Genomic DNA, 26,812 nt, shown 5'->3' on the forward strand with positions numbered 1-26,812 from the left:
AGACTTCAGAAAGATGCCTTCAAGTTAAGAAAATAAAGGCACCATGAACCAATATTGAATGATTTACCATAATTTGGAAATACAAAATTCAGGATCTGTGAAGAAGAAAAATTTCCTTCTGAAACTCCAAGATGCAAGAGCATTATCAAAAGCTATTTAGAACAGTTTTCCAACTATGGGAAAGCATTTCCAGATCAGCCAAGAAGATTCCCCAGCAGAAATCCATTTACAAGGCGAAGTCACGCCCAGCTTTATAGTCCTCACCCAAATTATACAGCATGGAAAAAAAAAAAAAGACTTTTAAGTAAAAAACATGTAGTTCCAAAACACATTGCTACAGTTATGAAATAATTGTGGATCGTTTCAAGTAAAAATTATTAAAGGAGCAATAATTAACCACAAGGGGGCATACACACTCCTTAGATTCCAGCAGAAAGACTAAAGTAGTAACCTGCACTTTGATATACTCTACATTTTCAGTCACTTCAAATTTTCTCTCAGATGGCTACACTTTTTAACATTCAAAGTTTATTTTAAACCTAACTAAATAGATCCCAGAATACTCCTGCCCTGAAAAATAGTGTTTCAGAAGTCTCTGGAAATGTTGCTGTTACCTCAGCAAAGGATTCAAGAGCAATTAGTTCTAATATATATTAGAACAGATAAATAATAGAAAAATATGGTCTAAAACAGTAGCAAATTTTAGTTTACTATAAATGGAAGACATAGCAAGTTTATCAAAAGAAATGGGACAAACTGTCAGAACAGCGAAAATAAGAGGGTAGGGAAAATTGATATCTCTGCGTCTGTGCCACAATATCCCTGCATTCTTCCCCCATGACCAAAGTGTTTGCAGCTTGTAATAGCAACAGAAGACCTTCACCCCAAGGTCATGGTATAAGGGGCTGGCCTGCCTCATCAGCCATGTTAAGAATATAGTTAGCCATATCATCTTCAGTGGGTGCATCTGACACCACCCAAGATTCATTTGCTCCAGTCATCTGTAGGCGACAAATAGGGCAATTCCTGTGTCGATCACTCCTATCAGAGAAGTCAAATAAAGAACAGTTTGTTTTTAATTCTTTAAAAAAAAATAGGTGTGTTTGAAAAGTAATCCATGTACATGATTTTAAAAAAAGTAAACAGCATAAAAGTATACAGTAAAAAATAAATCTCTCCTTCCCACTCCAATCTTTAATTCTTATCCTCAGGGGCAACTACTGTTACCAGTTTCTTATATATTCTTCTAGAGATAGACTACACATGATTAAGCTCGTGTGTATATATACATTACTGCTTTTTTTACTTGTCAATATATCTTTTTTTTTTTTTTTTTTACTTGTCAATATATCTTATAGGCCATTATGTGTTAGTACATGTTAGAGCTGTCTGTTCTTTTTAAACATACACTGTGTGGACAGGCCATAATTCACTTAACTCATCTCCCACAGAAGGACATTTAAGTTTTCCCCTATCTTTTACAGCTACAAACTGTAAAAGATACAGTTAGGGGAATGGAAGCATTCAAGGTTTAAAACAGAAGATGAAACTTACATGTAGAATAATTTTTCTGACAGGGAAAAAACATATATGATCACTTAAATGAGATTATGTTTTCCACAGGGATTTTTCTGCCTTGACAAATATTATTTTGGAAATTTCAAAAATACCACATTTGAGCCAGAAACATGTCATGCAGGGAAAATGTTTTTCTCTTCATTTCTCAGTGAAATCTGAGACCAAAGTAATTAAATTATATCAATTGCTCTTTGGCTTTTGTGCAAAAATTTAGAAATCTGTTCCAAAAACTAAATGTGAAAGCTAGAGCTGGCATATATTATTCAGATTCATTTCTGGTTCCTCAGAGATATTTTATAAGATAATAATGTGTTCTCTTCTGTGCACAAAAGTCTCAATTTTAAGAGTCAACTTCTGTTTCTGGCCAATAGGGACCAGATTTATCTTCCCACTTAAAACAATGAAAACACTGGAAAAATACATGAAACAAGGCTTTCAACACTGGACATCATCAGATAACACAGGACAATAATCCCTGGGGATGAGAAGCAAAGAAAGTGAGCCCTATAATTGCCCCAGCTTATTGTCTTGAGAGCCTTCAGGCTGTAGAGCAAGCAGGAGAAACCCAGATGGAGCCTGGCAGACTCTCTGAGTTGAAGAGACACAGCTGAGACTCTTGGGAGGCCAAGGCAGCTAGAGTTCACAGGGCAGAGTACTGAAGTACTTAACTGCAGAAAGTTACACAAAGGGAGAATTCTGGAATCTACTGAAGGTCTCCTTAGAATATATTCAGCAGAGTTATGACCAGTGTGTGCATGTGAGGCTCAGGAATCACCGAAAAGAATGTGAAGGAACACTACCCAAAACTCACACAGGGCCTGGGATATTGCCTGCTTTCACCAGACAGACTGGAAAACCTCGTAACTCATGGAGCATTGAGCAGAGTACTCTGAAGGGTCCTCTGAAGGCCTCATTAGTGGGACATAATTAGCTCTCAACTAAACACTGCTCTGGTCCTGCCTAACAAATCATAAAAGCAAGACCCAAAAGGATCAAACTGTTCTAAGTAACTATATTCCAGAACAAAGCTCAAGGATATTTATAGGAATACAAAAATATCCAGTACCCAAAAAGGTAAAAATCACAGTGTCTGGCACCCAGTCAAGAACTACCAGGCATAAAAAGAAGCAGAAAAATACAACCCCAAATGAAGAGGAAAAATCAATCAAAACCAATCCAGAGCAGACACAGATGTTAGAATTAGCAGGGAAAGAAAATTAATGGTTATAACGATCATAGTCTATGTATTAAAAACACTAGAGGAAAGACCAAACATTTGAAGTAGAGATATAGAAGATATTAAAAACATTTTTTTAATGTTTATTTATTTTTGACAGAGAGAGAGAGACAGAGCATGAGCAAGGTGGGGGGGGGCGGTGGTGCGGAAAGAGAGAGGGAGACCCAGAATTCTGAGCTGTCAGCACAGAACCCGATGTGGGGCCCGACATCACGGAGAGTGAGATCATGACCTGAGCCGAAGTTGGACGCTCAACTGACTGTGCCACCCAGGCGCCCCAAGATATGGAAGATATTTTAAAAACTCAAACTTCTTGACATGAAAACTATAATGTCTGCAATAAAAAATACACTGGATGGGATTACTGACAAATTAGACATTGCCAAAAAAAAGATTGACAAATTTGAAAAGATCTAGCAATGTTAAATCTCCAAAATGAAAACATAGAGAAAATGATTTTTAAAAGGAAAAGAGCAACAGTGAGCTGTGGGACAACTTTAAGTGGTCTAATATATGTGTAACTTGAGTCCTAGGAGAAGAGAACAAAAATATATTTAAGAAAATAATGGCTGAAAATTTTCCAAAATTGATGATGCAATAAACCTACAAATCCAAGGAATTCAGTGAACACTAAGCACAAGGAACGTGAAGAAAACTACTAGAAGGCATATCATAATCAAACTTCTCAGAATCAATGATAAAAAAAAAAAAAAAACCCTTAAAAGCAGCCAGAGAAAAAAAAGGCATATTATCTACAGAGGAAAAAAAGATAAGAGTGATAGCATATTTCTCATAGGAAACAATGCAAGAAAAATGAGGGTGGAGTGAGAGCAACATCATTAAAGTCCTGAAAGAAAAAATAGTATTAGTCTAGAATTCTATACCCAGAAAAAATATCTTTGAAAAACAATGTTCAGACACTCAAGAACGTTCTATGGAATCTACAAAAAAGCTATCAGAACTAATAAATGGGTTTAGTAAGGTTGTAGAATAAAGGATTAATACACAAAAATCTATTGTAGTTTTATTTTATTTTATTTTTTTTTTCAACGTTTATTTATTTTTGGGACAGAGAGAGACAGAGCATGAACGGGGGAGGGGCAGAGAGAGAGGGAGACACAGAATCGGAAACAGGCTCCGGGCTCTGAGCCATCAGCCCAGAGCCTGACGCGGGGCTCGAACTCACGGACCGCGAGATCGTGACCTGGCTGAAGTCGGACGCTTAACCAACTGCGCCACCCAGGCGCCCCTGTAGTTTTATATACTAGCAACAAATGATCAGAAATTGAAATTAAAAATACTCTTAAAATAGCCTAAAATACAAAATAATTAGAGATAAATCTATCAAAGATTTGTAATACTGAAAACTACAAAAATTGATGAGACAAGTGAAAGAGCTGAATAAATGGAGGAATACACTGTGATTGTGGACTAGAAGACTTAATGTTGTTAAGAAGTCAACACTTGCCAAATCAGTCTATTTATTTAATGCAATTTTAACCAAAATCCTTATAGCTTTTTTGAAGAAATTGACAGTTGACTCTAAAACTCATTTTGAAATGCAAAAGAACTAGAATAGGCAAAACAACTTTGACAAAGAACAAAGTTGGAGGACTAACATTCCCTGATTTTAAGACTCAAAGCTACATTAATCAAGGTAGTGTGGTATTGTTATGAAATAAACAGATCAATGGAACAGAAGAGAATCCAGAAATAGACCCATGTGTATTTAAACAAATGATTTACAATAAAGGTGAAGCGGCAATTAGTGAAGGAAAGATAGTCTTTTCAGTAAAATGTGCTGAAGCAACTAGATAGCCATAGGCAAAAAAAGAATTTTGATCAATACCTCACATCATATACAAAAAATTAACTCAAAACGGATCATAGATATAAATGTAAAACCTAAAATTATAGAGCTTCCAAAAGAACAGAGGAAAATCCTTGTCACCTTAGGTTAGACAGATTTCTTAGATATGACACTAAAATCACTATGCTTAAATCACAAACTGATAATTGGACCTCATCAAAATTAAAAACTTCTACTCTATCAAAGACATTCTTAAGAGAATGAAAAGGCAAATCACAAAGTGGGAGAAAATATTTTCAAGTCAAATATCTGATATGTATTCATAATATAGAAAGAACTCTAAAACTTAATACCAAAACAACCCAATAAAGAAATAGGCAAAAGATGTGTGTAGGCACTTCACCAAAGAAGACAGACAGGTGGTAAATTAACATATAAAAAGATGCTCAACATCATCAATCAGTAGGGAAATGCAAACTAAAACTGCAATGAGATACCACTACACATCTGTTAGAATGGCTAAAATGAAAGGACTGACCGTACTTACCAGAGGGGAGGAGAGTAGGGGATGGGTAAAACAGGTGAAGGGGATTAAAAATACACTTCTCTTGGTGAGCACTATGTAATATATGGAACTGCTGAATCACTATATTATACAGCTGAAACTAATATAACACTGATGTTAACACTGGAATTAAAAAAACAAAAACAAAAACAAAACTGACCATACTAAGTACTGGCAAGGTTGTGGAGCAACTAGAATTGTCATATACTGCTGGTGGCAGTTCAAAATGGTACAACCACTTTTGGAAAACAGGAGGCAGTTTCTTTAAAAGGTTAAACATATACCCACCATATGATCTAGCTATTCTACTTCTAGGTATTTAACCAAGAGACACCTAAAATACACGTCCATAAAAAGACTTGTCTACAAATATATATAGCAGCTTCATTTGCAATACCTAAAAATTGGAAACAATCCAATGTCCATAATGGGTGAATAGATAAGTAAACTGTGGTATACCATACAATGAACACTACTCAGAAAAAAAGTAGTGGGGAGGGGGGGACTACTGATAGCATGCTATAACATGGATAAATCTGAAAATAATTCTATTGAATGAAAAAAAAAAAAGAGTGCATGTTATATAATTTCATTTAAAAAGATTCTAGAAAATCCAAATTATTTTATAATGACTAAAAGCAGATTAGTGGTTGTCTGGGGACTGGAAGTGTTGGGAAGGAGACTTTACAGTGGGGCACAAAATAACTTTTGGGGTGATTTGGGGAGGATAAATTTGTTCATTGTGATGACATTTTTTATGGGTGTATATATGTCAAAACACCAAACTGTACTTTAAATATATGTAGTTTATTGTACGTCAGTTATAAAGTCACCTAAATGCTTGATTTTTATTTTGTAAAATAATGTGCTTGACTAGCTGATCTCTAAAGTTCCCTCCAGGTCCAATAATCTAATATTCAAGGATTCATATTATGCCTTTTAATAATATATAGAGGCAAAATACAGAAATGAGGACAAAAATGAAGAAAAAGGGAAGCTTGTGATTCTAGACTCAAGTCAGGCACAAATCTTACAGCAAAAGTAAAATGCCAAAATTAAGATACACTGCCACATTTCATAAAGTTAAAGTATAAAAATGTTTTTAACCAGAAGAGGAAGCATGTTATACAATCCAAAGTACTAAAGAACAAAATCTTTTACACTTAACTACACTATTTTTGTATCCTTTGAAGTTTATTCATGTACTTTTCCATTTGATCTGTGCCCATCCCTTGAAGGCAGCAGATAACTTACCATTTATCAATGCATTTCTGACAAAAGCTGTGAGCACAAGGCAGGATGAGGTCAGCTCGACCATCCATACAGATACAACACTCCTCCTCGTCAGTCAGCTGCTTCACCCTGCAGTGTGAAAACAGAGCTAGAGCAACAATATTCTCTGCTGTCATTGTGCTTTAAACTTTGTCTCCAGTGCCTTAGAACGCATTATCAGCATCTGTGTGCCCTCAGCATGAAGCAAAACATGACTCAGGCAAAATAAGACTAAATTAACATCACTTTTAGGGACAGCAAACATTAGGGAAGAAGTACTAAGAGGGACAAATTTCATAAAGAAAGACTGGATAATAGAACACTGTGATGATCAAAAAGAATACATAAACTAAAACTGGAAATACTCAGGTCTTTCTGAAAATAATAGGCCCTTTTGTTTTTAAATTTTTTTTAATGTTTATTTTTGAGACAGAGAGAGTGCGCGTGCGTGCGCTCGTGCACATGAGGCGGGGAGGGGCATAGAGAGAGGGAGACACAGAATCTGAAGCAGTCTCCAGGTTCCATGCTGTCAGCTCAGAGCCCTATGTGGGGTTAGGGCTCAAACTCATGAACTGGAAGATCATGACCTGAGTCAAGGTTGGACTGAGCCATACAGGCGCCCCCATATTAGGTCCTTTCAATTATATCACATTTACATAAATGAATTCGACCGAAAGAAGATTTATTTGCCATGTAGGATACAAAGCTCTTTAAATTATGGACCTTGTTGGGATGCCTGGGTGGCTCAGTCAGTTAAGTATCTGACTATTTCAGTTCAGGTCATGATCTCACAGTTCATGGGATTGAGCCCCGTGTCAGGCTCCTGCCACTTCAGAACCTGCTTGGGATTCTCTCTCCCCTTGTCTTTGCCTCTTCCCTCTCACTCATTTTCTGTGTCTCTCTCTCCCAAAATGAATAAACATTAAAACAACAACAGCAACAACAAAATACAGAAAAGAAAAGCCTAAACATTGCCAGTCATGCTCTAAAATTCACTTGGCATTTCAGTAATGTTTGTACAGCCCAAACCTAGAAAACCAAACAATCCTATAAACAACAAATGATAAAAGGAAATAACAATTTTACTACAATATAGTATTTGGAAACCAGTTGGTTAAGAACAGACCAGAAAATGCAACTGTAAAAGAAGCAATAAAAGAGAAATTCTTGCTAAACATACTCTTAATTTTAAGGTAAAAGACACTGTCAATACAGATTTTCGCTGTCTATTCAGTATGACAATAAGACAGGATGTCAACATGTCTGGATCCACCAAAGACTTTTTCCAATGAGGCATTTACAAATTTAAATTATGTTCATGGTTGTCAAATGGCAACAGGTGGGAGCTTTCACATGCAAAGAGCATTATAGAGAAGGAAAAGAAAGTTTAAATAGAACAATAATATATTAGGCCTGAGTAAACAAATGCCATCAAAGAAAACTCTGGCTGACTTCATTTCTTCCTGTTATAAGAGAGATATTAATATCCTTTGTCATTAAATGCAAGCATATAGAGCGGAGAGTGCATTCATGGAAACTGGGTTGATAGAAGCATTACCTGGTGTGAGTCACTTTAATTTTTCTATAATTTGGCACTTAATGTCCCGAAGCACAGACATCCAAAAACTGATCAGCTGAGATAAGAAGTAATGTGATTTAAGATATCACAAAGAACACCAGCAAATATTACTGAGATTTCAGCAGCTTGCATATTGGAAAAGAAGAGAAACATGGTACTTATGCACTGTATACCTTCCCATCCAAAGACTAGCCTGACACGATGTTACAGATGATGAGTTTTCATCAGGGTCTTCAGAGGTGGAGCTCATTGCCAATACTCCTGATGCTTGACTTGTGATGTCTTTATAAAGCTGAATAAACTGGTACAAATTCATGATCCGTGATGCTTCCACAATGCCAGTGCTTTTGTTAATCTACAAATACAAAGAAAATGAAAAAAAAAGTTCATAATTTCTTTGAGCAATTTTTTTTTCAAGTTTTTATTTAAATTCCAGTTAGTTAACATGCAGTGTAATATTAGTTTCAGGTATAGAATTTAGTGATTCATCACTTACATACATCACCTGGTACTCATCACAGCAAGTGCCCTCCTTAATCCTCATCACCTATTTAATCCATCCCCCTTCTCTAATCATTTTTCCCAAAAGAGGGGGGAACAGATATTTAGCCAAACATCCTAGGAAATAAAATTTTTCAAGGTTTGCAAACTACCTAACAAGAGAGAAAAAGTCTGTCTGAGCAAATGAATAATAAATGTCATGTCTCCTACATTTATGGAAGTCAAAGTACTTGCACACATGTATCTCATTTGATACTCAAAATAACCCTGTAGGTATCACCCTGTTTAGAGTTGATGATGTCAGATGACTTTCCCAGACCTAAAAAATGAATTTCAGAGACCAGTATTGACAATTCTTTTTAACTTCTTAACGAATTTCTTAACTAAAAGATTTATTTGAATCCAACAACCACATGCCATTCTACTATAACTGAAACAACCAACTGCTTTCTTGAATATCTTAAGTTCTATTTTACACTAAAACTTCCAAACTAAAGAAAGAAAATTACACTAAAGTAAATCCTAAGAAAAAGTGGTTGAATTCTTCCCAGAAGGCTATTTTGTTTTGGCAAAAAAACTCATTTAGTATAAAGTGGAACCAGTGGCCTACAGATTGTACCTCTCCCCACCCTCGCTTACATTCTTTTATTATTATTTTAAAGTTTATTTATTTATTTTGAGAGAGACAGAGGGGGGCAGATGGAAAGAAAGAGAATCCCAAACAGGCTCAGATGGATAAAAACAATACAATTCATGAAGTTCCTTTTTTAAAGTTTATTTATTTATTTTGAAAGAGACAGAGAAAGACCGAGAGTACAAGCAGCGGAGGGCCAGAGAGAGAGGGAGAGAAAGAGAATCCCAAGAAGGCTCTGTACTGACAGCACAGAGCCTGAGGCAGGGCCAGAAATCACAAACTGTGAGATCATGACCTGAGCCAAAACCAATAGTCAGATACTTAACTGACTGAGCACCCCAGGTGCCCCTCATGAAGTTTCTTAATAGCCATTGTAGTCCATAATTTTAATTAACCCATTAATTTTTCTAATATTATTTCCATAAAATATTTCATTTAAACATCATTTAGATTAGCTTTTATAATGAATTAAATATTATTTGAGGATAATTATGGTAGTAACAGTCAAGACAAGGTCTTTTTGTAAATACGAAGGTTATAGCACAACTGTGTTTCAGTCGCTTAAGATTAAGAAATATGAGGAATGCCTGGGTGGCTCAGTCGATTGAGCATCCGGCTTCGGCTCAGGTCATGATCTCGTAGTTTGTGAGTTCAAGCCCCGCGTTAGACTGCTGACAGCTCAGAGCCTGGAGTCTAATTCAGATTCTGTGTCTCCCTCTCTCTCTGCCCCTCCTCTCTCTTTCTCTCTCTCTCTTCTTCCCTCTCAAAAATAAATAAATCTTAAAAAAAAAAGTTTAAGGAGGGCACTTGTTGTGATGAGCATTGGGGGTTGTATGTAAGTCATGAATCATTAAATTCTATTCCTGAAACCAATACTGCACTGTATGTTAATAAATTTTAAACTTACAAAAAAGTTAAAAAAATGACAAGGTTTCTATTATGCCTCAGCAGAGAGAACTAGAAAATTTAAAAAAAAATTAAAAAATTGCAAACTGCTTTGTTGAAAATGAGTTGCCTTAAAATAAAACCTTGTAATTTTAACCAAAAAATTTTAGCAAGTTATTAATATGTAATTCTACTATACTGTATTACATGATTAAGCGTGGCTCTAACCACCAAAAGAATTTAAGTTCAGAGCTTGAAATCTCTGTTGTCCTCACCTTGGTACAGATCACCCGTACAACCATTTTCCATAAGGCAGAGGAATCAGACCGAGGGAGTACCTCAAAAACAAGATGTTTTCCCTGGCCAGAAACCATTTTAGCAGTTCTGAAAAGAGACAAACACATTTGTTAATTTTATGAAAAGTCTTATAAAATAATGGAGCTATGAAACCAGATTCAAGAAACACTTTAAAATAGAAGAAAATCTGAAGAAAATACAGAGACAAGTAACAATAATGATTGTAATAATTAGATTCTTTTTAAAATTTTTTTTTTCAACGTTTATTTATTTTTGGGACAGAGAGAGACAGAGCATGAACGGGGGAGGGGCAGAGAGAGAGGGAGACACAGAATCGGAAACAGGCTCCAGGCTCTGAGCCATCAGCCCAGAGCCTGACGCGGGGCTCGAACCCACGGACCGCGAGATCGTGACCTGGCTGAAGTCGGACGCTTAACCGACTACGCCACCCAGGCGCCCCGTAATAATTAGATTCTTAAAACACAGGGACAGAGAATGTTTTGATTATAAACATACAACTAAGTTTTTAATGTCAACAGCATCACTGACAGAATAATAGATCTTTTTATGTCATATCTCAATGGTTTTTTAATGTCTAACAAAGATGTCTAGAAAAAACACATCTAAGAAATCAGGTACTTAAAGAAAAAGTTTAGCTGGTTTCATTTAGCCACATTTTTTTTCCTTATGTTTATTTATGTATTTTGGGAGAGAGAGAGAAAGAAAGAGAGGCAGAGAGAGAGAGAGAGAGCGAGAGAGAGAATCCCAAGCAGGCTCCATGCTGTCAGAGTGGAGCAGAATGAGGGCTCTGTCTCATGAACTGTGAGATCATGACCTGAGCCAAAACCAAGAGTTGGATGCTTAACTGAATGAGCCACCTGCATTTTGACTACTGCCTCAGATGTATAAAGTGTGAGAAAAAAATCTTGCTCTTGGTTGAGTCCTAATTTAAGCAACACACACCTCTTTGAAAAAAAATTTTTTTTTTAAATTTGGGACTGGATCAAGCAAATGATTTGAGACACCTTAAATACAGCTTTGCTCTCTTCCTTTAGCAGAGTAATTTTGAGGGCCACAGGATTCTAACATAAAAATATAACACCTTTAGAGGATAATTCAGTATCTTCCCATTAATGCCAAATTATATCAGATCAAAGATACACTAAGTATTATCATTAGTCACATTTCTCTCTGAGCACCAGTGGGGATATCATACTCAGAACCAAAGGATGTAGAGTTAAATAGAAGCCACCGAAAATAAAGCAACTAGCTCTAGGTAACAAAGTCTGCTAGTGAAAGAAATTCATCTGTGCCAGCTCTCAGCTGTTTTCTAGCTATTGAGCCACGCTTTTTGTATAGGTTTAACTTTATAATTCTCACACAGCATTGCACTTGTGAAATGCCCAACTCTGACCCATATAAATTAGTTTTAGGAACCAAATCCAGTCAGAACATCCTGTGCTAAGTAAATAAAAGGAAGATATTCTTTACCATCACCTCTGTATTACACAATAAGCTTAGCTGTGGATGCTTTCACAAGACATATTTTATCTGGTATCTTTAGACCAAAAAGTAAAATTTTATAGAACAGATGGTTTATGTACATAAATTCCGAGACTCTAAAGGGATGGCAAATGTCAATGATTACTCTTCGTAAGAGTCAAAACAATAAACACCAAAAAGCATTCCACTCAGGCACCTTGATGACTCAGTCAATTAAGCATTTGACTCTTGGTTTCAGCTCAGGTCATGATCTCATGGTTGTGAGATTGAGCCTCACGTTGGGCTCCGTACTGGGCGTGGAGCCCTCTTGGAATTCTCCCTCTCTCCCTCCCTTCCCTCCCCCCCCCATGCTCTCGCTCTTAAAAAGTTAAAAAAAAAAAAAAAAAAGCATTCCATTCATTATTCTATTAAATTTAATCTATTTTTACTCCTTAAGAATACAGTCCCAGAAGTAATGCCTCAAATACTACCATCTGTATAATCTAAAAAAGGAAAAAAGAAAAAGGCTAAAATTTTATGACTATATTTTTATTATAAAAGATCAGACAATATGTAAATATACCCAGTAAAATGTACACTCTCCCTTCACTGCCCCCCTTTTCCAGCAATTCCCCAGAAACATTGTATACATACTTACAGTTCATTTTCTATGCATTTATATGTATATTCATACAGGATCCATCCATATATCTATACAGAATTTCTTTTTTTTTATTAAATGAATGAAATCCAATGTTTCTAAAAGATGTTAACTTCTAAGATAACTTTAATGTATAAGACATTCTTTATTCTTCATGACTGGATAACAGTAGACTCTGTATTTTAATAGCTTCTACACAGATCAGTATAAAAATTGATACAATAAAGAATAAACTCTGGGCGCCTGGGTGGCTTTTTGGTTAAGCATCTGACTTCGGCTCAGGTCATGATCTCACAGTTCATGAGTTCTAGCCCTGCACTGGGCTCCGTGTTGGCAGTTCAGAGCCTGGAGTCTGCTTGGGATTCTGTGTCTCCCTCTCTCTCTGCTCCTCCCCTGCTTGCACTGTCTCTCTCGCTTTCTCTCAAAAATAAAGAAACATTAAAAAAAATTTTTTTAAAGAATAAATTCACAAAGAAAAGGCAGAGAAATTTAAATTCCATCTTAGAAATCTATTCAAGAGTTAAAGAGATTTAAAAATGTTAGCTAATTAGAAAATATTAATAAATGAAATACCTTGTCCTTCAGTGGTGACAAATGAATTATTACTATTATGTATTTCTATGGCAAAAATAATGCTCAGTGAACACAGATTTATTTATTTATTAACCAGATGAACTGGCTGATGTATAGAAACCTGACTGCCCTTTGACTATCCTCGGAACCTTTCTCTAGAGTGACTAATTGGCTTATTCTTACTCTCTTCTGTTTATGTAAACCTTTAGGTGTTTCAAACAAGAATTGATTTATAAGCCTATGTTCAAAATCCAGTTTTAAGTTCCTTTGGTCTCTTTTGTTCCTGTTATATATTTTAAAATAGCCACATAGAAAATCTTGTAGTGGGCACTCAATAAATATTTGCTAACTGCTGCAGCTGAAAACATTCAGTCTTACCAATCAATATTTCTGGTTACTTCTCAGACAGTCATGGCATATGGGGCATATGTCAGGGAGGAAAAATAAAATGAAAAAGAGCAAGCCTTACATATCATTAAGTTCAGCTACTCTCCCAAGAAATTCTTCATAAGTTAAGGAGCCACTTTCTCGAACCAATATGACATGTTTTGCTACTTTTTCTGGTAACTTGCTAAGAACCAACTGTGTCTGATCCGAAATTTGCTGTCCCATGATGAAATGATGTCTTTTGAAATCCAGAAACAGTGTTGCTTCACATAGTTATCTGTCAAATATATATAAAAGTTACTTTCATATATACTATAAAAACAGCAATATACCCATCCCTTCAAGAAAATAAGAAAAACTAGGAATACCTTTAAGTGAGGGTTCAGTAAACTTAAACAAGTCTAAGGTGGAATTTATTTAAACAATTATATTTTTAAAGTAAAGATTTATATTTCTATTTTTAAGATCATATAACTAAATGAAAAAACAAGATTCACTTATGTTATTGGTAGGGTGGTGAACTTCCAATTCCTATAATTTTGTCAACTCAAAAACCATCACAACTGAGTGGCTCAGTTGGTTAAGTTTCCAACTCTTGATTTTGGCTCAGGTCATGATCTCATGATTTGTGAGATTGAGCCCTGACTGATGGGAGTGCATGACTGTGCTCTCTCTCTCTCTCTCAAAATAAGTAAATAAACAATAAAATTAAAAAAAAAAACATTATACACACACACACACACACACACACACACACACACACAGAGGCATTTAAGTGCTTGTATATAATAGGAAGCTTGTTTATACGTATAATTTTCAAAGGACATTTACTGACTACTTACCACATGTCAGACTCTTACCTAAGAGCTTCCCATATATTACCTCATTTATTTCTTACAACAACCTTAAGGGCGAGGCATTATTATATTCTTATTTTTACAGATAAGGAAGTAGAGCTAAGTAACTTATCTAAAATTAAATGGTAAGTGACCGAGGTGAACTTCGAACTCAGGTTTTTCAGATTCTAGTGCTCATATATTTTTTAAAGTTTTTATTTAAATTCTAGTTAACATACAGTGTAATATTAGTTTCAGGTGTACAAAATAGTGATTCAACACTTCCATACATCACCAGTGCTTAGCACACAAGTGTAAAATACTAACATAGTTATTTTTTAAAATTTTATTTAAATCCAGGTTAGTTAACATATAGTGTAATAACAGTTTCAGGAGTAGAATTTAGTGATTCACCACTTACATATAACAACCAATGCTCATCCCCATAAGTGCCCTCCTCAATGCCCATCACATATTTAGCTCATCCCCCTACCCATCTCCCCTCCAGCAACCTTCAGTTCTCTGTATTTAAGAATTTCTTATAGTTTGCGTCCCTCTCTGTTTTTATCTTATTTTTCCTTCCCTTCCCCTATGTTCATCTGTTTTGTTTCTTAAATTCCACATGTGAGTGAAATCATATATTTATCCTTCTCTTATTTCACTTTCTAGTACTCATATTTTTAATCACTGATATACCAAGATACATAATCATGATATAATTATATCAGCCAAATAACATTTGTTGAAATACTTTATTTGTAAACGTGCAACTTAATTTTTAATTATAAAATATATGCAAATTAAACACTTTTTTTGGCTTGAAAGCCTAAGAAAATTAAAATATTAGATAATTTAACCACCTCACATTTTCTGCTTAGAAAAGATAGCACTTTTGCTATCTAACTTCTCCAGGTGTTTTAATGTTTAAAAAAAATTTTTTTTTAATTTATTTTTGAGAGAGAGAGAGCACGAGCAGGGGATGGGCAGAGAGAGGAAGACACGGAATCCAAAGCAGGCTCCAGACTCTGAGCTGTCTGCACAGAGCCCAACATGGGGCTCGAACTCAAGAACCATGAGATCATAACCTGAGCTCAAGTCAGACGCTCAACCAACTGAGCCATGCAGGTGCCCACCAGGTGTTTTAAACTTAAAGTTTATATAACTTGTTTTCTAAGTATGAAGGTGATATTTTAGTTGAAAGGCTGGATCACTCCTTTAATAATCTACTAGCAGTATAGATCAATAAGTTATTGAAATGACTTAAAAATGTAATCACAAAACATTTATAACTTTTTTTTAATGTTTATTTATTTTTGAGAGAGATAGAGAGAGACCAAGTGCAAGCAAGGGAGGGTCAGAGAGAGAGGGAGACGCAGAATCCGAAGCAGGCCTCAGGCTCTGAGCTGTCAGCACAGAGCCTGACGCGGGTCTCGAACCCACGAACCGTGAGATCATGACCTGAGCCAAAGTTGGACACCCAACCGACTGAGCCACCCAGGCACCCCTGTAATCACAAAACATTTAATAATTACTCTAAAGTCTTGAAAGATGTAATTCTATGAATTGTGGCTAGAGAAGAGTTGAATGTGTTTATTCTGCAAAGTTTTTTTCTTTGGTAGATAATGATTAATCAGAATATCAAGTACTGAGAATATGGTTGAAACAGAAAATAAAGTCTGTCTATGCTGTCTTACTCTGTCACTTAATATGAAAATCCCTATTCAACACAAATACTACTACTACTAATAGTAAAAGCAGCTAATACTTTTGATCACTTCCATTGTGTAACACAATCTTCTGAGCACTCTACATATATTCAGGAATTCAGTCAGGGGGACCTAGGTGGCTCCCGACTTCGACTCGGGTCATGATCTCACAGTTTGTGAGTTTGAGCCCCACATCTGGCTCTTTGCTCACAGCAAAGAGCCTGCTTCAGATCCTCTGTCCCCCTCTCCCTCTGCCCCTCCCCCGCTGGTTCCCCTTCTCTCTCTCTCAAAATAAACTTAAAAAGAAAAAAAAGGACTTCAGTCATTCAAATTCCCATAATAACCATTTTATAGATGAAGAAATAGAATAGTTATGGAAACAAGCAAAGAGAGGTTAAAGTAACAAAGTCACACAGCTTACAGGGTTGTTTTGTTTGTTTGTTTGTTTTGTAATATAAAGTTAGAAGAACAGGGGCGCCTAGGTGGCTCAGTTGGTTAAGCGTCAACTTTGGCTCAGGTCATGATCTCGCCATTTACGAATTTGAGCCCCACGTCGGGCTCTGTGCTGACAGCTCAGAGCCTGAAGCCTGCTTTGGATTCTGTGTCTCCTCCTCTCTCTGCCCCTCCCATGCTCATCCTCTGTCTCTCAATAATAAATAAAAATGTTAAAAAAATTTTAAATAACTAAGTAAAGAAATAAAAGTCCTTCCCAAGAAGGCAGTAACTTCACACTGATGTATACTACGTATATACACGTGCACTATTGTCCTTATTTTTCCTGTTCTAATTTAAACATGTGAAATATCATTAGGAGCCAATGGTTGTAAACAGGTGTTAGGAAGCCACTGTGTTACCACCGTCTTTTTAAGGCCATGGAGATACAACAGTGAGTGAAAGAAACATGTTTCTTGCCATGATGGAGCATTTGATACAGTGGGGAAGAGACAACAATCACACCATTAAATACATAATTATAAAATGAGAAGAACTAAGCCAAACAAGTACAGGGTGCTACAAAAGCCTATAAAAGGGAGGCTTGATGTAGTATTGTGTCAGGGAAGTCGTGCACAGACAACATTTGATTTAAGAAGAGGGACAGAGGAATGGAAAGGAAAGCCATTCCAGGCAGAAGTTATAGAAAGTGTGTAATGGAGGAAGGAACATTGTACGTTTGAGTCAATAAAAAAAAGGCTAGAGTGACTAAAGCAGAGGCAGAGGGAGAGGGAGAGGGAGACTGGTATCAAGAGACGACCTGAAGACAAGCCTGCATGCCTGTCCAACCTGTGGATGGCTAAAATTGGTATGAATGAATAATGTCCACTGAAGACTAGGATTAAGACTGAAATAGATAATGATTTTCTGAAATGGAATAAATTATTTCAAATATGACAAAGTTAAATCCTTAATATTTTTTGAAAAGCCAATTGCACAAAAACAAAAGCTAAGATGTGCTTAAAAGCAGTTAAAAAAATATAAAAAGTCTGAGAGTTTCAGTCAAAATAAGCCAACAGTAAATAAGGACAAAAAAGATATTAAGATAATCCCAAACTCTTGCTAGAAGCAGATGTCCAAAGCAAGACCCTAGTCCTATTGTTCTCTGTAATGGGTCCACCACATTGTAGTTCTGTAATCAGCTCTAAGCACACATTTTTAAAGGGCATTAATCATTTGAACATACCTGAGACAGTATACAAGATGTTATGGATCTAGCAAAGGAAACAAAGTGATTTATTCTAGATAAGCATAATTCAGTAACAACCAATAGGTTTGTTCAAACATTTAAAGAGATTTCATGTACAAGAGTAAGATTTACATAATTACAGTGAAAATACTGGCCTATAAGTGTGAATTAGGCAAACTTCAGGTCAAATAAGAAATTTCTATCATCCACAATTATCCAGAATAAGGGCTGTCTTGTAATGTATGCAAGCTTGTTTTCATTGGAAGTGTGGAAGTGTTTAAATAAAGATTAGAAGTTCATCTAATGAGTGTTTTAGAAAAGATGTTTGCTTGGGTGAGAAATAGAGTAGGTGACTCCTAACCTAATATTTCATTCCTAAAGTGAAGCTTAAATTCCCTCTAGCTTTCCTGTACCAATCCAATCAAAATGCAATTTAAAAAATTCTAACCACCGGACTGAAAACTTTAAATTACACCTATATTACTTAACAAAGAAAAAATTAAACTTTTTAAATACACGATCTTAATATTTAGTATAAAACATTTAATGATAATTTAACCAATGTGCCCACCAACCAGATATTTAAAAAGAAGCTTTAGTCACTTATTTATTGAGTTAGAAAATGGTCCCTTTTGTTTCTGAATAGTTTTGATTTGATGCCCTAACTCTGAATAAGGTTTTTAATTTGATGCAGCATATTAACTTGCTATCCTGTAATTGCACTTGGTATCTGGAAAACCTAATCACTAACTCCTCTGATTAATTTTTTTAATGTTTATTTCTGAGAGAGAGAGAGAAAACTAACCAGCGGGGGAGGGCCAGAGAGAGAGGGAGACACAGAATCTGAAGCAGGCTCCAGGCTCTGAGCTGTCAGCACTGAGCTCCACTTGGGGCTCAAACTCATGAGCTGTGAGATCATGATCTGAGCTGAAGTTGGATGCTTGACCAACTGAGCCATCCAGATGCCTCACTAACTCCTCTGATTAAAAGGCAACACTAGACACTAAGAGAGTCTGGGCAGTGGTTCTCACCCTGGTTCAGTGGATAGGGCCTAGAATTTACAGTTCATTTTGACTACCATAAAATAAGGATAATAATGATAAATATTAATGTCCATCACTAACATAAATATATGATTCTGTGATCTATATGCATTATAAAACCAAAACCAAGGACAGATATTCACAAAAACAGTCTGTTGTGGCCATCCTCGAGTCACCCGCCATAGGTTTTTCAGTGTCCCTCTTCGGTGACTCTGCACATTCTTTTATAAAATAGCACACATCATCAGTTAGGTCACTTGACCATCCCCCTCTGTGAGCTTCCTGAGGATAGCAGCTGTGTTCTCTCTTCTGGTAGATACATAAGCATAAAATAATTGTTTATGAACAGATACAGTAAATATTGTTGACAGATTTTTAAAAAATTATTGTTCACTTAGTATTCTTTTGACTAACTTGTTCATTCATCTAGTCATAACTTGGAAAGAAGTTGAAATTTTTAAAATACATGAAAAAATAAAATTGTAAAAATTCATCACTAATTTAATGTGTACATGAATTGAAAAATATTCATTATTTGATAGTAGCAAATAATTCCCTCTAGACAGGGCACAGTAGTATAGCATAGGAACATAATTTGTACAAACCACTGGCATAGAACTCAGTACAAGATAAATCTCCCATCAAAAGTTCTTAAAGAGGGGCGCCTGGGTGACTCAGTCGGTTGAGTGTCTGATTTTGGCTCAGGTCATGATCTCGTGGTTCATGAGTTCAAGCCCTGCTTCGGGCTCTGTTCTGACCGCTCAGAGCCTGGAGCCTGCTTCAAATTCTGTGTTTCCCTCTCTCTCTCTGCCCTTCCCCCGCTCATTCTCTGTCTTTCTCTCAAAAATAAACATTAAAGAAATATTTTTTTTAAGTTCTTAAGGAACTAGCAGTTCTCATACTATTATGCCATCTATAATTAATGCCACCTGCCTTTCTAGCAGGATAATAAAGGCACACCTTGTTTCATTTTTATTGCATACACCTTTATTGTGCTTCACAAATATTGCCTCTTTTTTTTCTTTCCCAAGTTGAAGGTTTGTGGTAACCCTGCATGGAGCAAGTCTATGGGTGCCATGTTTCCAATAGCATTTGCTGACTTCATTTTTTCATGTAACATTTTAGTAATTCTTGCAATTTTTCAAACTTTCTTCTTATTATATTTGTTATGGTAATCTGTGATTAGTGATCTTTGATGTTACTATTGTAATTGTTTTGGGGTGCTATGAACTGCACCCATATGAGATAGCAAACTTAACTGATAAATGTTGTGTATATTCAGACTGCTCCATTGACAAGCAGTTCCCGTCTCTTTCCTTCTCCACAAACTTCCCTATTCCCTGAGACACAACAATATTGAAATTAGGCCAATTACTAACCCGACAATGGCCTCAAAGTGTTTAAGTGAAAGGAAGAGTCACACATCTCTCACTTTAAGTCAAAAGCAAGAACTGATTAGCTTAGTAAGGAAGGCATGTTGAAAGCTGAAATGGTCCAAAAGCTAGGCTGCTTGCACCAGTTAGCCAAATTGTGAATGCAAAAGAAAAGTTCTTGAAAGAAGTTAAAAAGCGCTATTCCAGTGAAAACACAAACAATAAGAAAATTAAAAAGCCATATTGTAGAGGGGCACCTGGGTGGCTCAGTCGGTTAAGCGTCCAACTTCGGCTCAGGTCATGATCTCACAGCTTATGAGTTCAAGCCCCGCATCGGGCTCTGTGCTGACAGCTCAGAGCCTGGAGCCTGCCTCGGATTCTGTGTCTCCCTCTCTCTCTGCTCCTCCCCTGCTCATGCTCTGTCTCTGTGTCAAAAATAAATAAACATTAAAAAAAAATTTTTTTTAAAGCCATATTGCAGATATGGAGAAAGTTTGAGTGGTCTGGATAGAGGACCAAACCAGGCACACCATTCTCTTAAGCCAAAACCTAATCCAGAGCATGGCTCTAACTCACTTCAATTCTGTGAAGGCTGAATGTTGTGAGGAAGCTGCAGAAGAAAGTTTGAAGCTAGCAGAGGTTGGTTCATGAGGTTTAAGGAAAGAAGCCATCTCTGTAACATAAAAGTGCAAGGTAAAGCAGCAAATGCTTATATAGAAGTTGCAGTGAGTTGTCCAGAAGATCTAGCTAAGATTAGTAATGAAGGTGGCTACACTAAACAACAGATTTTTTCTTTTTTTTTTCTTTAATTGTTTTATTTTAGAAAGAGCGGACATCAGCTGGGGAGAGGAGGGGAGGGAGTTGGGGGGGAGGGAGGGGGTAGATGGGGTAGAGGGGGAGAGAGGGAGAGGGAGAGAGAGAGAGAGAGAGAGGGAGAGAGGGAGTAAAGGAGAGAAGGAGAGAGGGAGAGAGGGAGAGAGGGAGATTGAGGAGGGGGGTGGGGAGAATCCTAAGCAGGCTCCATACTCAGCATGGAGCCCGATGCAGGGCTCAATCCCATGACCCTGGGATCATGACCTGAGCTGAAATCAAGAGTTGGATGCTCAACTGACTGAGCCACCCAGGTGCCCCTAAACAACAGATTTTCAATGTAGATGAAACAGTCTTCTATTGGGAGAAGACGTCATTAGGATTTTTTCACGGATAGAAAGGAGAAGTCAAAACCTGGCTTCAAAGCTTCAAAGGACAGGCTGACTCTCTTTTTAGGGGCTAATGCAGCTGGTGACTTTACACTGAAGCCAATGCTCATTTACCGTTCGGATTAACCCAGGGCCCTTAAGAATTATGCTAAATCTACTCTGCGTGTGCTCAAGCCTGGATAATAGCACATCTGTTTACAACATGGCTTACTGAATATTTTAAGCCCACAGTTGAGACGTACTGCTCAGAAAAAAAAAGATTACTTTCAAATTATTACTGCTCACTGACAATGCACCTGGTCACCCAAAAGCACTGTTAGAGATGTACAATGAGATTAATGTTGTTTTCATGTCTGCTAACACAACATCCATTCTGCAGCCCATGGATCAAGGGGTAATTTCAAGTCTAATTAGTTAACATTTTGTAAGGCTATAGCTATCACAGATAGTGATTCCTCTGATGGATTTGGGCAAAGCCAACTGAAAATCTTCTGGAAATGATTCACCATTCTAGATGCCATTAAGAACATTCATGATTCATGACAAGAGATGAAAATATCAATATGAACAGAAATTTTTAAGAAGTTGATTCCAACTCTCACGGATGACTTTGAGGGGTTCAAGACTTCAGTGGAGGAAAGAACTGCAGATGTGGTAGAAAGAGCAAGAGAATGAAAATTAGAAGTGGAGCCTGAAGATATGACTGAATCACTGCAATCTCATGATAAAACTTTAAAGGATGAGGAGTTGCTTCTTATGGATGAGCAAAGACATTGGTTTCTTGAGATAAAATCCATCTCTGGTGAAGATGTTGTGAAGATTGCTTAAATGAAAACAAAGGATTTAGAATATTATATAAATTTAGTTGGTAAAGCAGTGAAGGATTTGAGAAGTCAATTTGAAAGTAAATTTGAAAATTGACTCCAATTTTGAAAGAAGTTCCACTGTGCGTAAAATGCTACCAAATAACACTACATGCCAGAAAGAAATCACTCATGAAAGAGTAAATTGATGAGGCAAACTTCACTCCCACAATAAAGTATTTTTTAAAATTAAGGTATGTATATTGGTTTTTTAGGCATAATACTGTTGCACACTTAATAGACTACAGTATAGTGTAAACATAACTTTTATATGCACTGGGAAACCAAAACATTCACTTGACTCACTTTACTGCAATATTTGCTTTACTGTGGTGGTCTGTTACTGAACCTGCAATATCTCCAAGGTATGCCTGTAATGTGCTTTCAAAAAAACATTTCAAGGATTTTCTAAATAAAGAACAAATGTTATTTTGAAACTCATAAGAATATCAAGGATTCCAAAAATGCCACATTCTCTAGTGGGTGGTAACATACACTTGATCACTTCTTTTTCTAACAAACGAATTGTTGTAGTTCAAATATTCATTACAAAGATATAAAAATCACATCATGGGCACCTGGCAAAACAAAAACCAAAACAAAGGAAAACCTCCATGAACATTTAAAATATTTCCATTAATAAAAGGATTAAAGCAAAGTTTAAAAGCCTGAAAGTACAGTAAAATGACTAGTTGACAAGTACTGTAGTATTTAGAAAACCTCTCTGAAGCCTATTCTCCATGAATTTTTGTATCAACTTCCTTACTTACAAAAATAATAATCATCAACTACTTTCATTAAGTCAGCTTTAAGATCAGTGATAAAAACTAAGTTCCAAAAACTAGATCCCTAAAGATACTATTTACTTTGTTACTCACTGCTTACTCAAACTCTACATCTATAAGCAGATATCAGCTGTTCTGCAAGATAAGAAATTAACAGTAGCTATGATGGATACATAAGGAAACAATTATACTAGTTACTATAGAAGCTGGAATGCTTGTTCTGGGCTCAAAGATCTTAATTAGAAAAATATATATATAGAAAGAAAAACTACAAAAAGAGAGTACTTGAGATTAAGACTGGATTTTTGATAGCACTGTTGTGTTTACTAAACACATTTCATATTTGGAAAAATACACTAACTAGACTTGTAAGCATTCTCTCTGGACCTTCCCTGCCTTTTTGGGAGAAGGGGAAGGGAAGTCTGTGAAGCATTTAGACATGAACTAAGAAGGATCAGGCTACACACATTAAATATAAAGTTCACTTACACCAAATGACAGCACATTTTGGAGACATACAATCATATTCTAGAGGAAACTATTTAGAAACTGCAGTCAGGCAGGGGTAGCTCAATCAGTTAAAGTCTGACTTCGGCCCAGGTCACGATCTCACAGTTCTTGAGTTTTAGCCCCGCATTGGGCTCTGTGCTGACGCTCAGAGCCTGGAGCCTGTTTCGGATTCTGTGTCTCCCTCTCTCTCTGCCCTTCCTCCACTCATGCTCTTTGTGTCTCAAAAAATAAATACAAGTTAAAAAATAAAAATAAAAAAAAAAACAAGAAAAAGAAAGAAACTGCAGTCAGAATCAAAGGAAAGGAGAAAAACCCATACTTCTTTTGAGTTCTGAATTCAGAAAGCATCACTTCTTAGGAGTGACTTCAATACACAGGTTACTGATTTAGGATCGTTGATCCATGGCACCCCATACCCCGCATGAAATTCTGAATGGATGGAGCTCATCTTATAGCAAAAATGGGCGGAAGAGAGGTGGAAAATAACTTTATGCAGAAGATCTAAGACTTACAAACCATAGGAAGTGTTAAGGCAGCTTTATAAATACGCCAGAGGAAAGAACTAAATAAATCATTTGGCAGCATGAACTAGGACAGGGTTGGAATATGAATGTACATTGATATTTAATAAAGGGGCTAGGGATAAATTTGAATAATAGCAGTAAATCCACATTTGTAACACGATACAAATAACAGAAGAAGTCACTTCAAAAGCTAACACAGAAGGCTTTCTTTCCAGGAGTAGTTACTACAGTTATTAGAAAGGAAACTTTTTGTCTCAGACGGGGTCAAGGTAGCTGGTTCGACAAGGCAAGCCTTTTGGGAAGATGGGCAGTGTAAGCTAATTTAGCAATAGAAGGTCGGCTAAGCAGATCGACTTGGCCTTTTCTGAACTATCGCCCCAGGCAAGGGTTTCTAACCTGAGGTGCCCAATGCGGCAGGGGCACACAAGGTTTCTGCAGCACCGGTGTGTTTACGCACCCACCACCCTCTGGCCATCCTAGCTGCCTCGGCCCCTCCTCAAGCGCACCTGCACGTTTAACCAACAGCTATTTCCGCTGGCCCACTTGACTGCGCCGGCGGCAATATTCAAAAGCAGTTTCCGGCTCGAGAAGGACAAACCCTCTCCTAGTTGTCCAGAACCACCCCTCCCACTGGACAACCATCTGCACCTCTGGCCACCGGAAACTGCCGGGTTGGGTACGCAAAGTCCGCAGAAGGGCCTCCCAAACCAGCCCTGCGCCCTAAACCGAGGCCTAGAAGGATGGCGGGGCCGGGCCTGTCGCCCCACTGAAGCCCGGCTTGACAGTGGAGGACCGGCCGGTGTTTCTCCTCCCAGCCCCGGGGTCTTGGGGCAACAAGGAAGGGAAACGGAGAAAGGACAGCAGGAAGCAGCTCACCCCTGGCTCAAGGCAACGCGCTACCGGCGGCAGCAGCTCCACCGCAGCCCGCAGCTCAGACCCACAGCGGCAGCGACGCGGGCCGGGCTGCGACCGGGTCGCACCTCAGTGACGCAGAAGCCCCGCCCCCAGAGCGTTTTTGGAAACAGTGCGCAGTCACTGACCCCAGCCCTCCGCTCCTGTTCCGGCTGCGGCGTGACGCTCAGCCTGAGGATCTTTGACGTTCGAGGCCCGGAGGCCATCTGAGAGGGTGACGCCTCAGGAGGGGGCCGAGCCCAAGAGGAGGCAGGAGAAGCCTCGCCTGGCGGGCTCCTAGAGGCTCGGTGAGGTGAGGTGGCCTTTGCTCCCGCCTGGCCGACTGCCGCCTCCTGACGCCACCTCCTGAGCGGCTGTCGGGGGCCCGCCCAGCTGTTGACAAAGGCCGCACTGTAGAACCCGGGTTTGGTGAAGGGTTGGATTCCAAGCCACCACTTGTTAGGCCTCCCACTGGTCATAGCTACACAAAGGTAATCTTGTTACTTTACCATGCGATGGGGCCAATTATACTCAGCTAGGTTGAGAAGCAAAAAAAACTATATGGAAAGTAATTAGCACTGGGTCCCACATGGTAAGCCCTAATAAATGGCAGCAATTCTTATGAACACATGCTGTGATATTATTACTGCCCATTAAGCATCTGTTGTGTGCAAAATACTATACAAGTCACCTTACAGGCATTGCTCTTGTTTAAGTGGTTTGTTCAAAGTCACACAGCCAGTGAACAGCAGAGCAAGGACTTAAACCCAGGTTTAAATTACTTACGATAGATTAAATTAAACTACTTAGCAGGTAAATTAAACTACTTACGATTCTTAATGTTTGGACACTTGTGTATCAGTTATTTGTAGATTTAAACTGTGAAGAATTAATCCTGCCCTCTAATAATAGCTATTGACCATAGAAGAAGCCCTATTCCAAGTACTTTAAAGGTATTAATTTAATCCTCACAGCAATCCTGTTAAGTAGGTATTATTAATACCTTCATTTTACAGTTGAAGAAACAGGAAAGTATGTTAAATTTTACAAGGGTCAACCAACCAGTAAGGAACAGAGCTGTATTCAAACCCTAACTGACTGAACCATGAGCTTGTGCTTTTAACTCTTGTAAACTGCCTCAGTAAGACTTCATCAGGGCCAGGTTCATGTTGTCCGTGTACTCCCCTTTTATACATTACGGAGAACGTGCCGAGGATTCTCTGCCTGACAACTAGCACACAACCTGGCCTGCAATAGTTGTTCAGTATTTGAACATGTGATGAATATATGAACCTTGGAAAAACTAAGCCTAATAATGATAAGCCTAAACTAAGCCTATAAGTAATGATTTAGTAAGTTAAAAAAAAAATCTAATTAAATTCAGCAAGATTCTGTAGTTTAGCCTTATCTGGGCCTGGGAGCCTGGAATATTTCTCTGTAAAATTTTCCTTCAATTAAAATAGTATTGGAGGTTCTACTTAGTGCAATAAAACCAGGCAAAGAAATAAAAGGCATAGAGATTGGAAAGGAAGAATAACACTGTATTTGCAGATAAAAATACCATGGAATAGTACCAAAAAAAAGCTACTGGAACTAATTAGTTTAGCAAAGATGCAGGATACAAAGTTAATATACAAAAAATCAGCTGTATTTCTGTATACTAGCAATTAACAATTGAGTGTTGAAATTTTTAAAATATCATTTAGCAGCAAAAACAAAAACACAAAAACCTAGAGATAAATGTGACCAAAGATGTGAAACACATAATATGAAAACTGTAAAACATTGCAAGAGAAATTAATGATCTAAATACAGAGATATATCATGTTCATGGATCAGAAGATTCAATATTTTTAAGATGTCATTTCTGTCTGAATGGATCTACAGATTTAAGGCAAGCCCAATAAAAATCATAGCAGATTCTTTTTATAGAAATTATC

General features: G+C 37.3%; 1 protein-coding gene across 2 annotated transcripts; it reads right to left on the minus strand.

Annotated features, from left to right (window-relative positions):
• Window positions 1–678: 678 nt before the first annotated feature.
• Window positions 679–24,946, minus strand: RNF141 (ring finger protein 141). Of its 2 annotated transcripts, none has more exons than XM_047071549.1 (6): window positions 24,858–24,946; window positions 13,544–13,738; window positions 10,337–10,445; window positions 8,215–8,396; window positions 6,445–6,552; window positions 679–1,041 (listed from the first exon to the last, which is right to left on the minus strand). In XM_047071549.1, the coding sequence occupies exons 2-6, from the start codon at window positions 13,684–13,686 to the stop codon at window positions 891–893; spliced, it is 693 nt and encodes a 230-aa protein (XP_046927505.1). In that variant the 5' UTR covers window positions 13,687–13,738; window positions 24,858–24,946; the 3' UTR covers window positions 679–890. The 2 variants fall into 2 exon arrangements, with proteins under 2 accessions (XP_046927505.1, XP_046927506.1); XM_047071550.1 differs by lacking the exon at window positions 24,858–24,946 and adding an exon at window positions 20,358–20,400.
• Between the last annotated feature and the right edge of the window lie 1,866 nt (window positions 24,947–26,812).

The sequence above is a fragment of the Lynx rufus genome, unplaced genomic scaffold, assembly GCF_022079265.1.
Source record: "Lynx rufus isolate CCGP_SWC_20201006 ecotype Redwood Valley unplaced genomic scaffold, mLynRuf1.p SCAF_9, whole genome shotgun sequence".
Taxonomy (NCBI): Eukaryota; Metazoa; Chordata; class Mammalia; order Carnivora; family Felidae; genus Lynx; species Lynx rufus.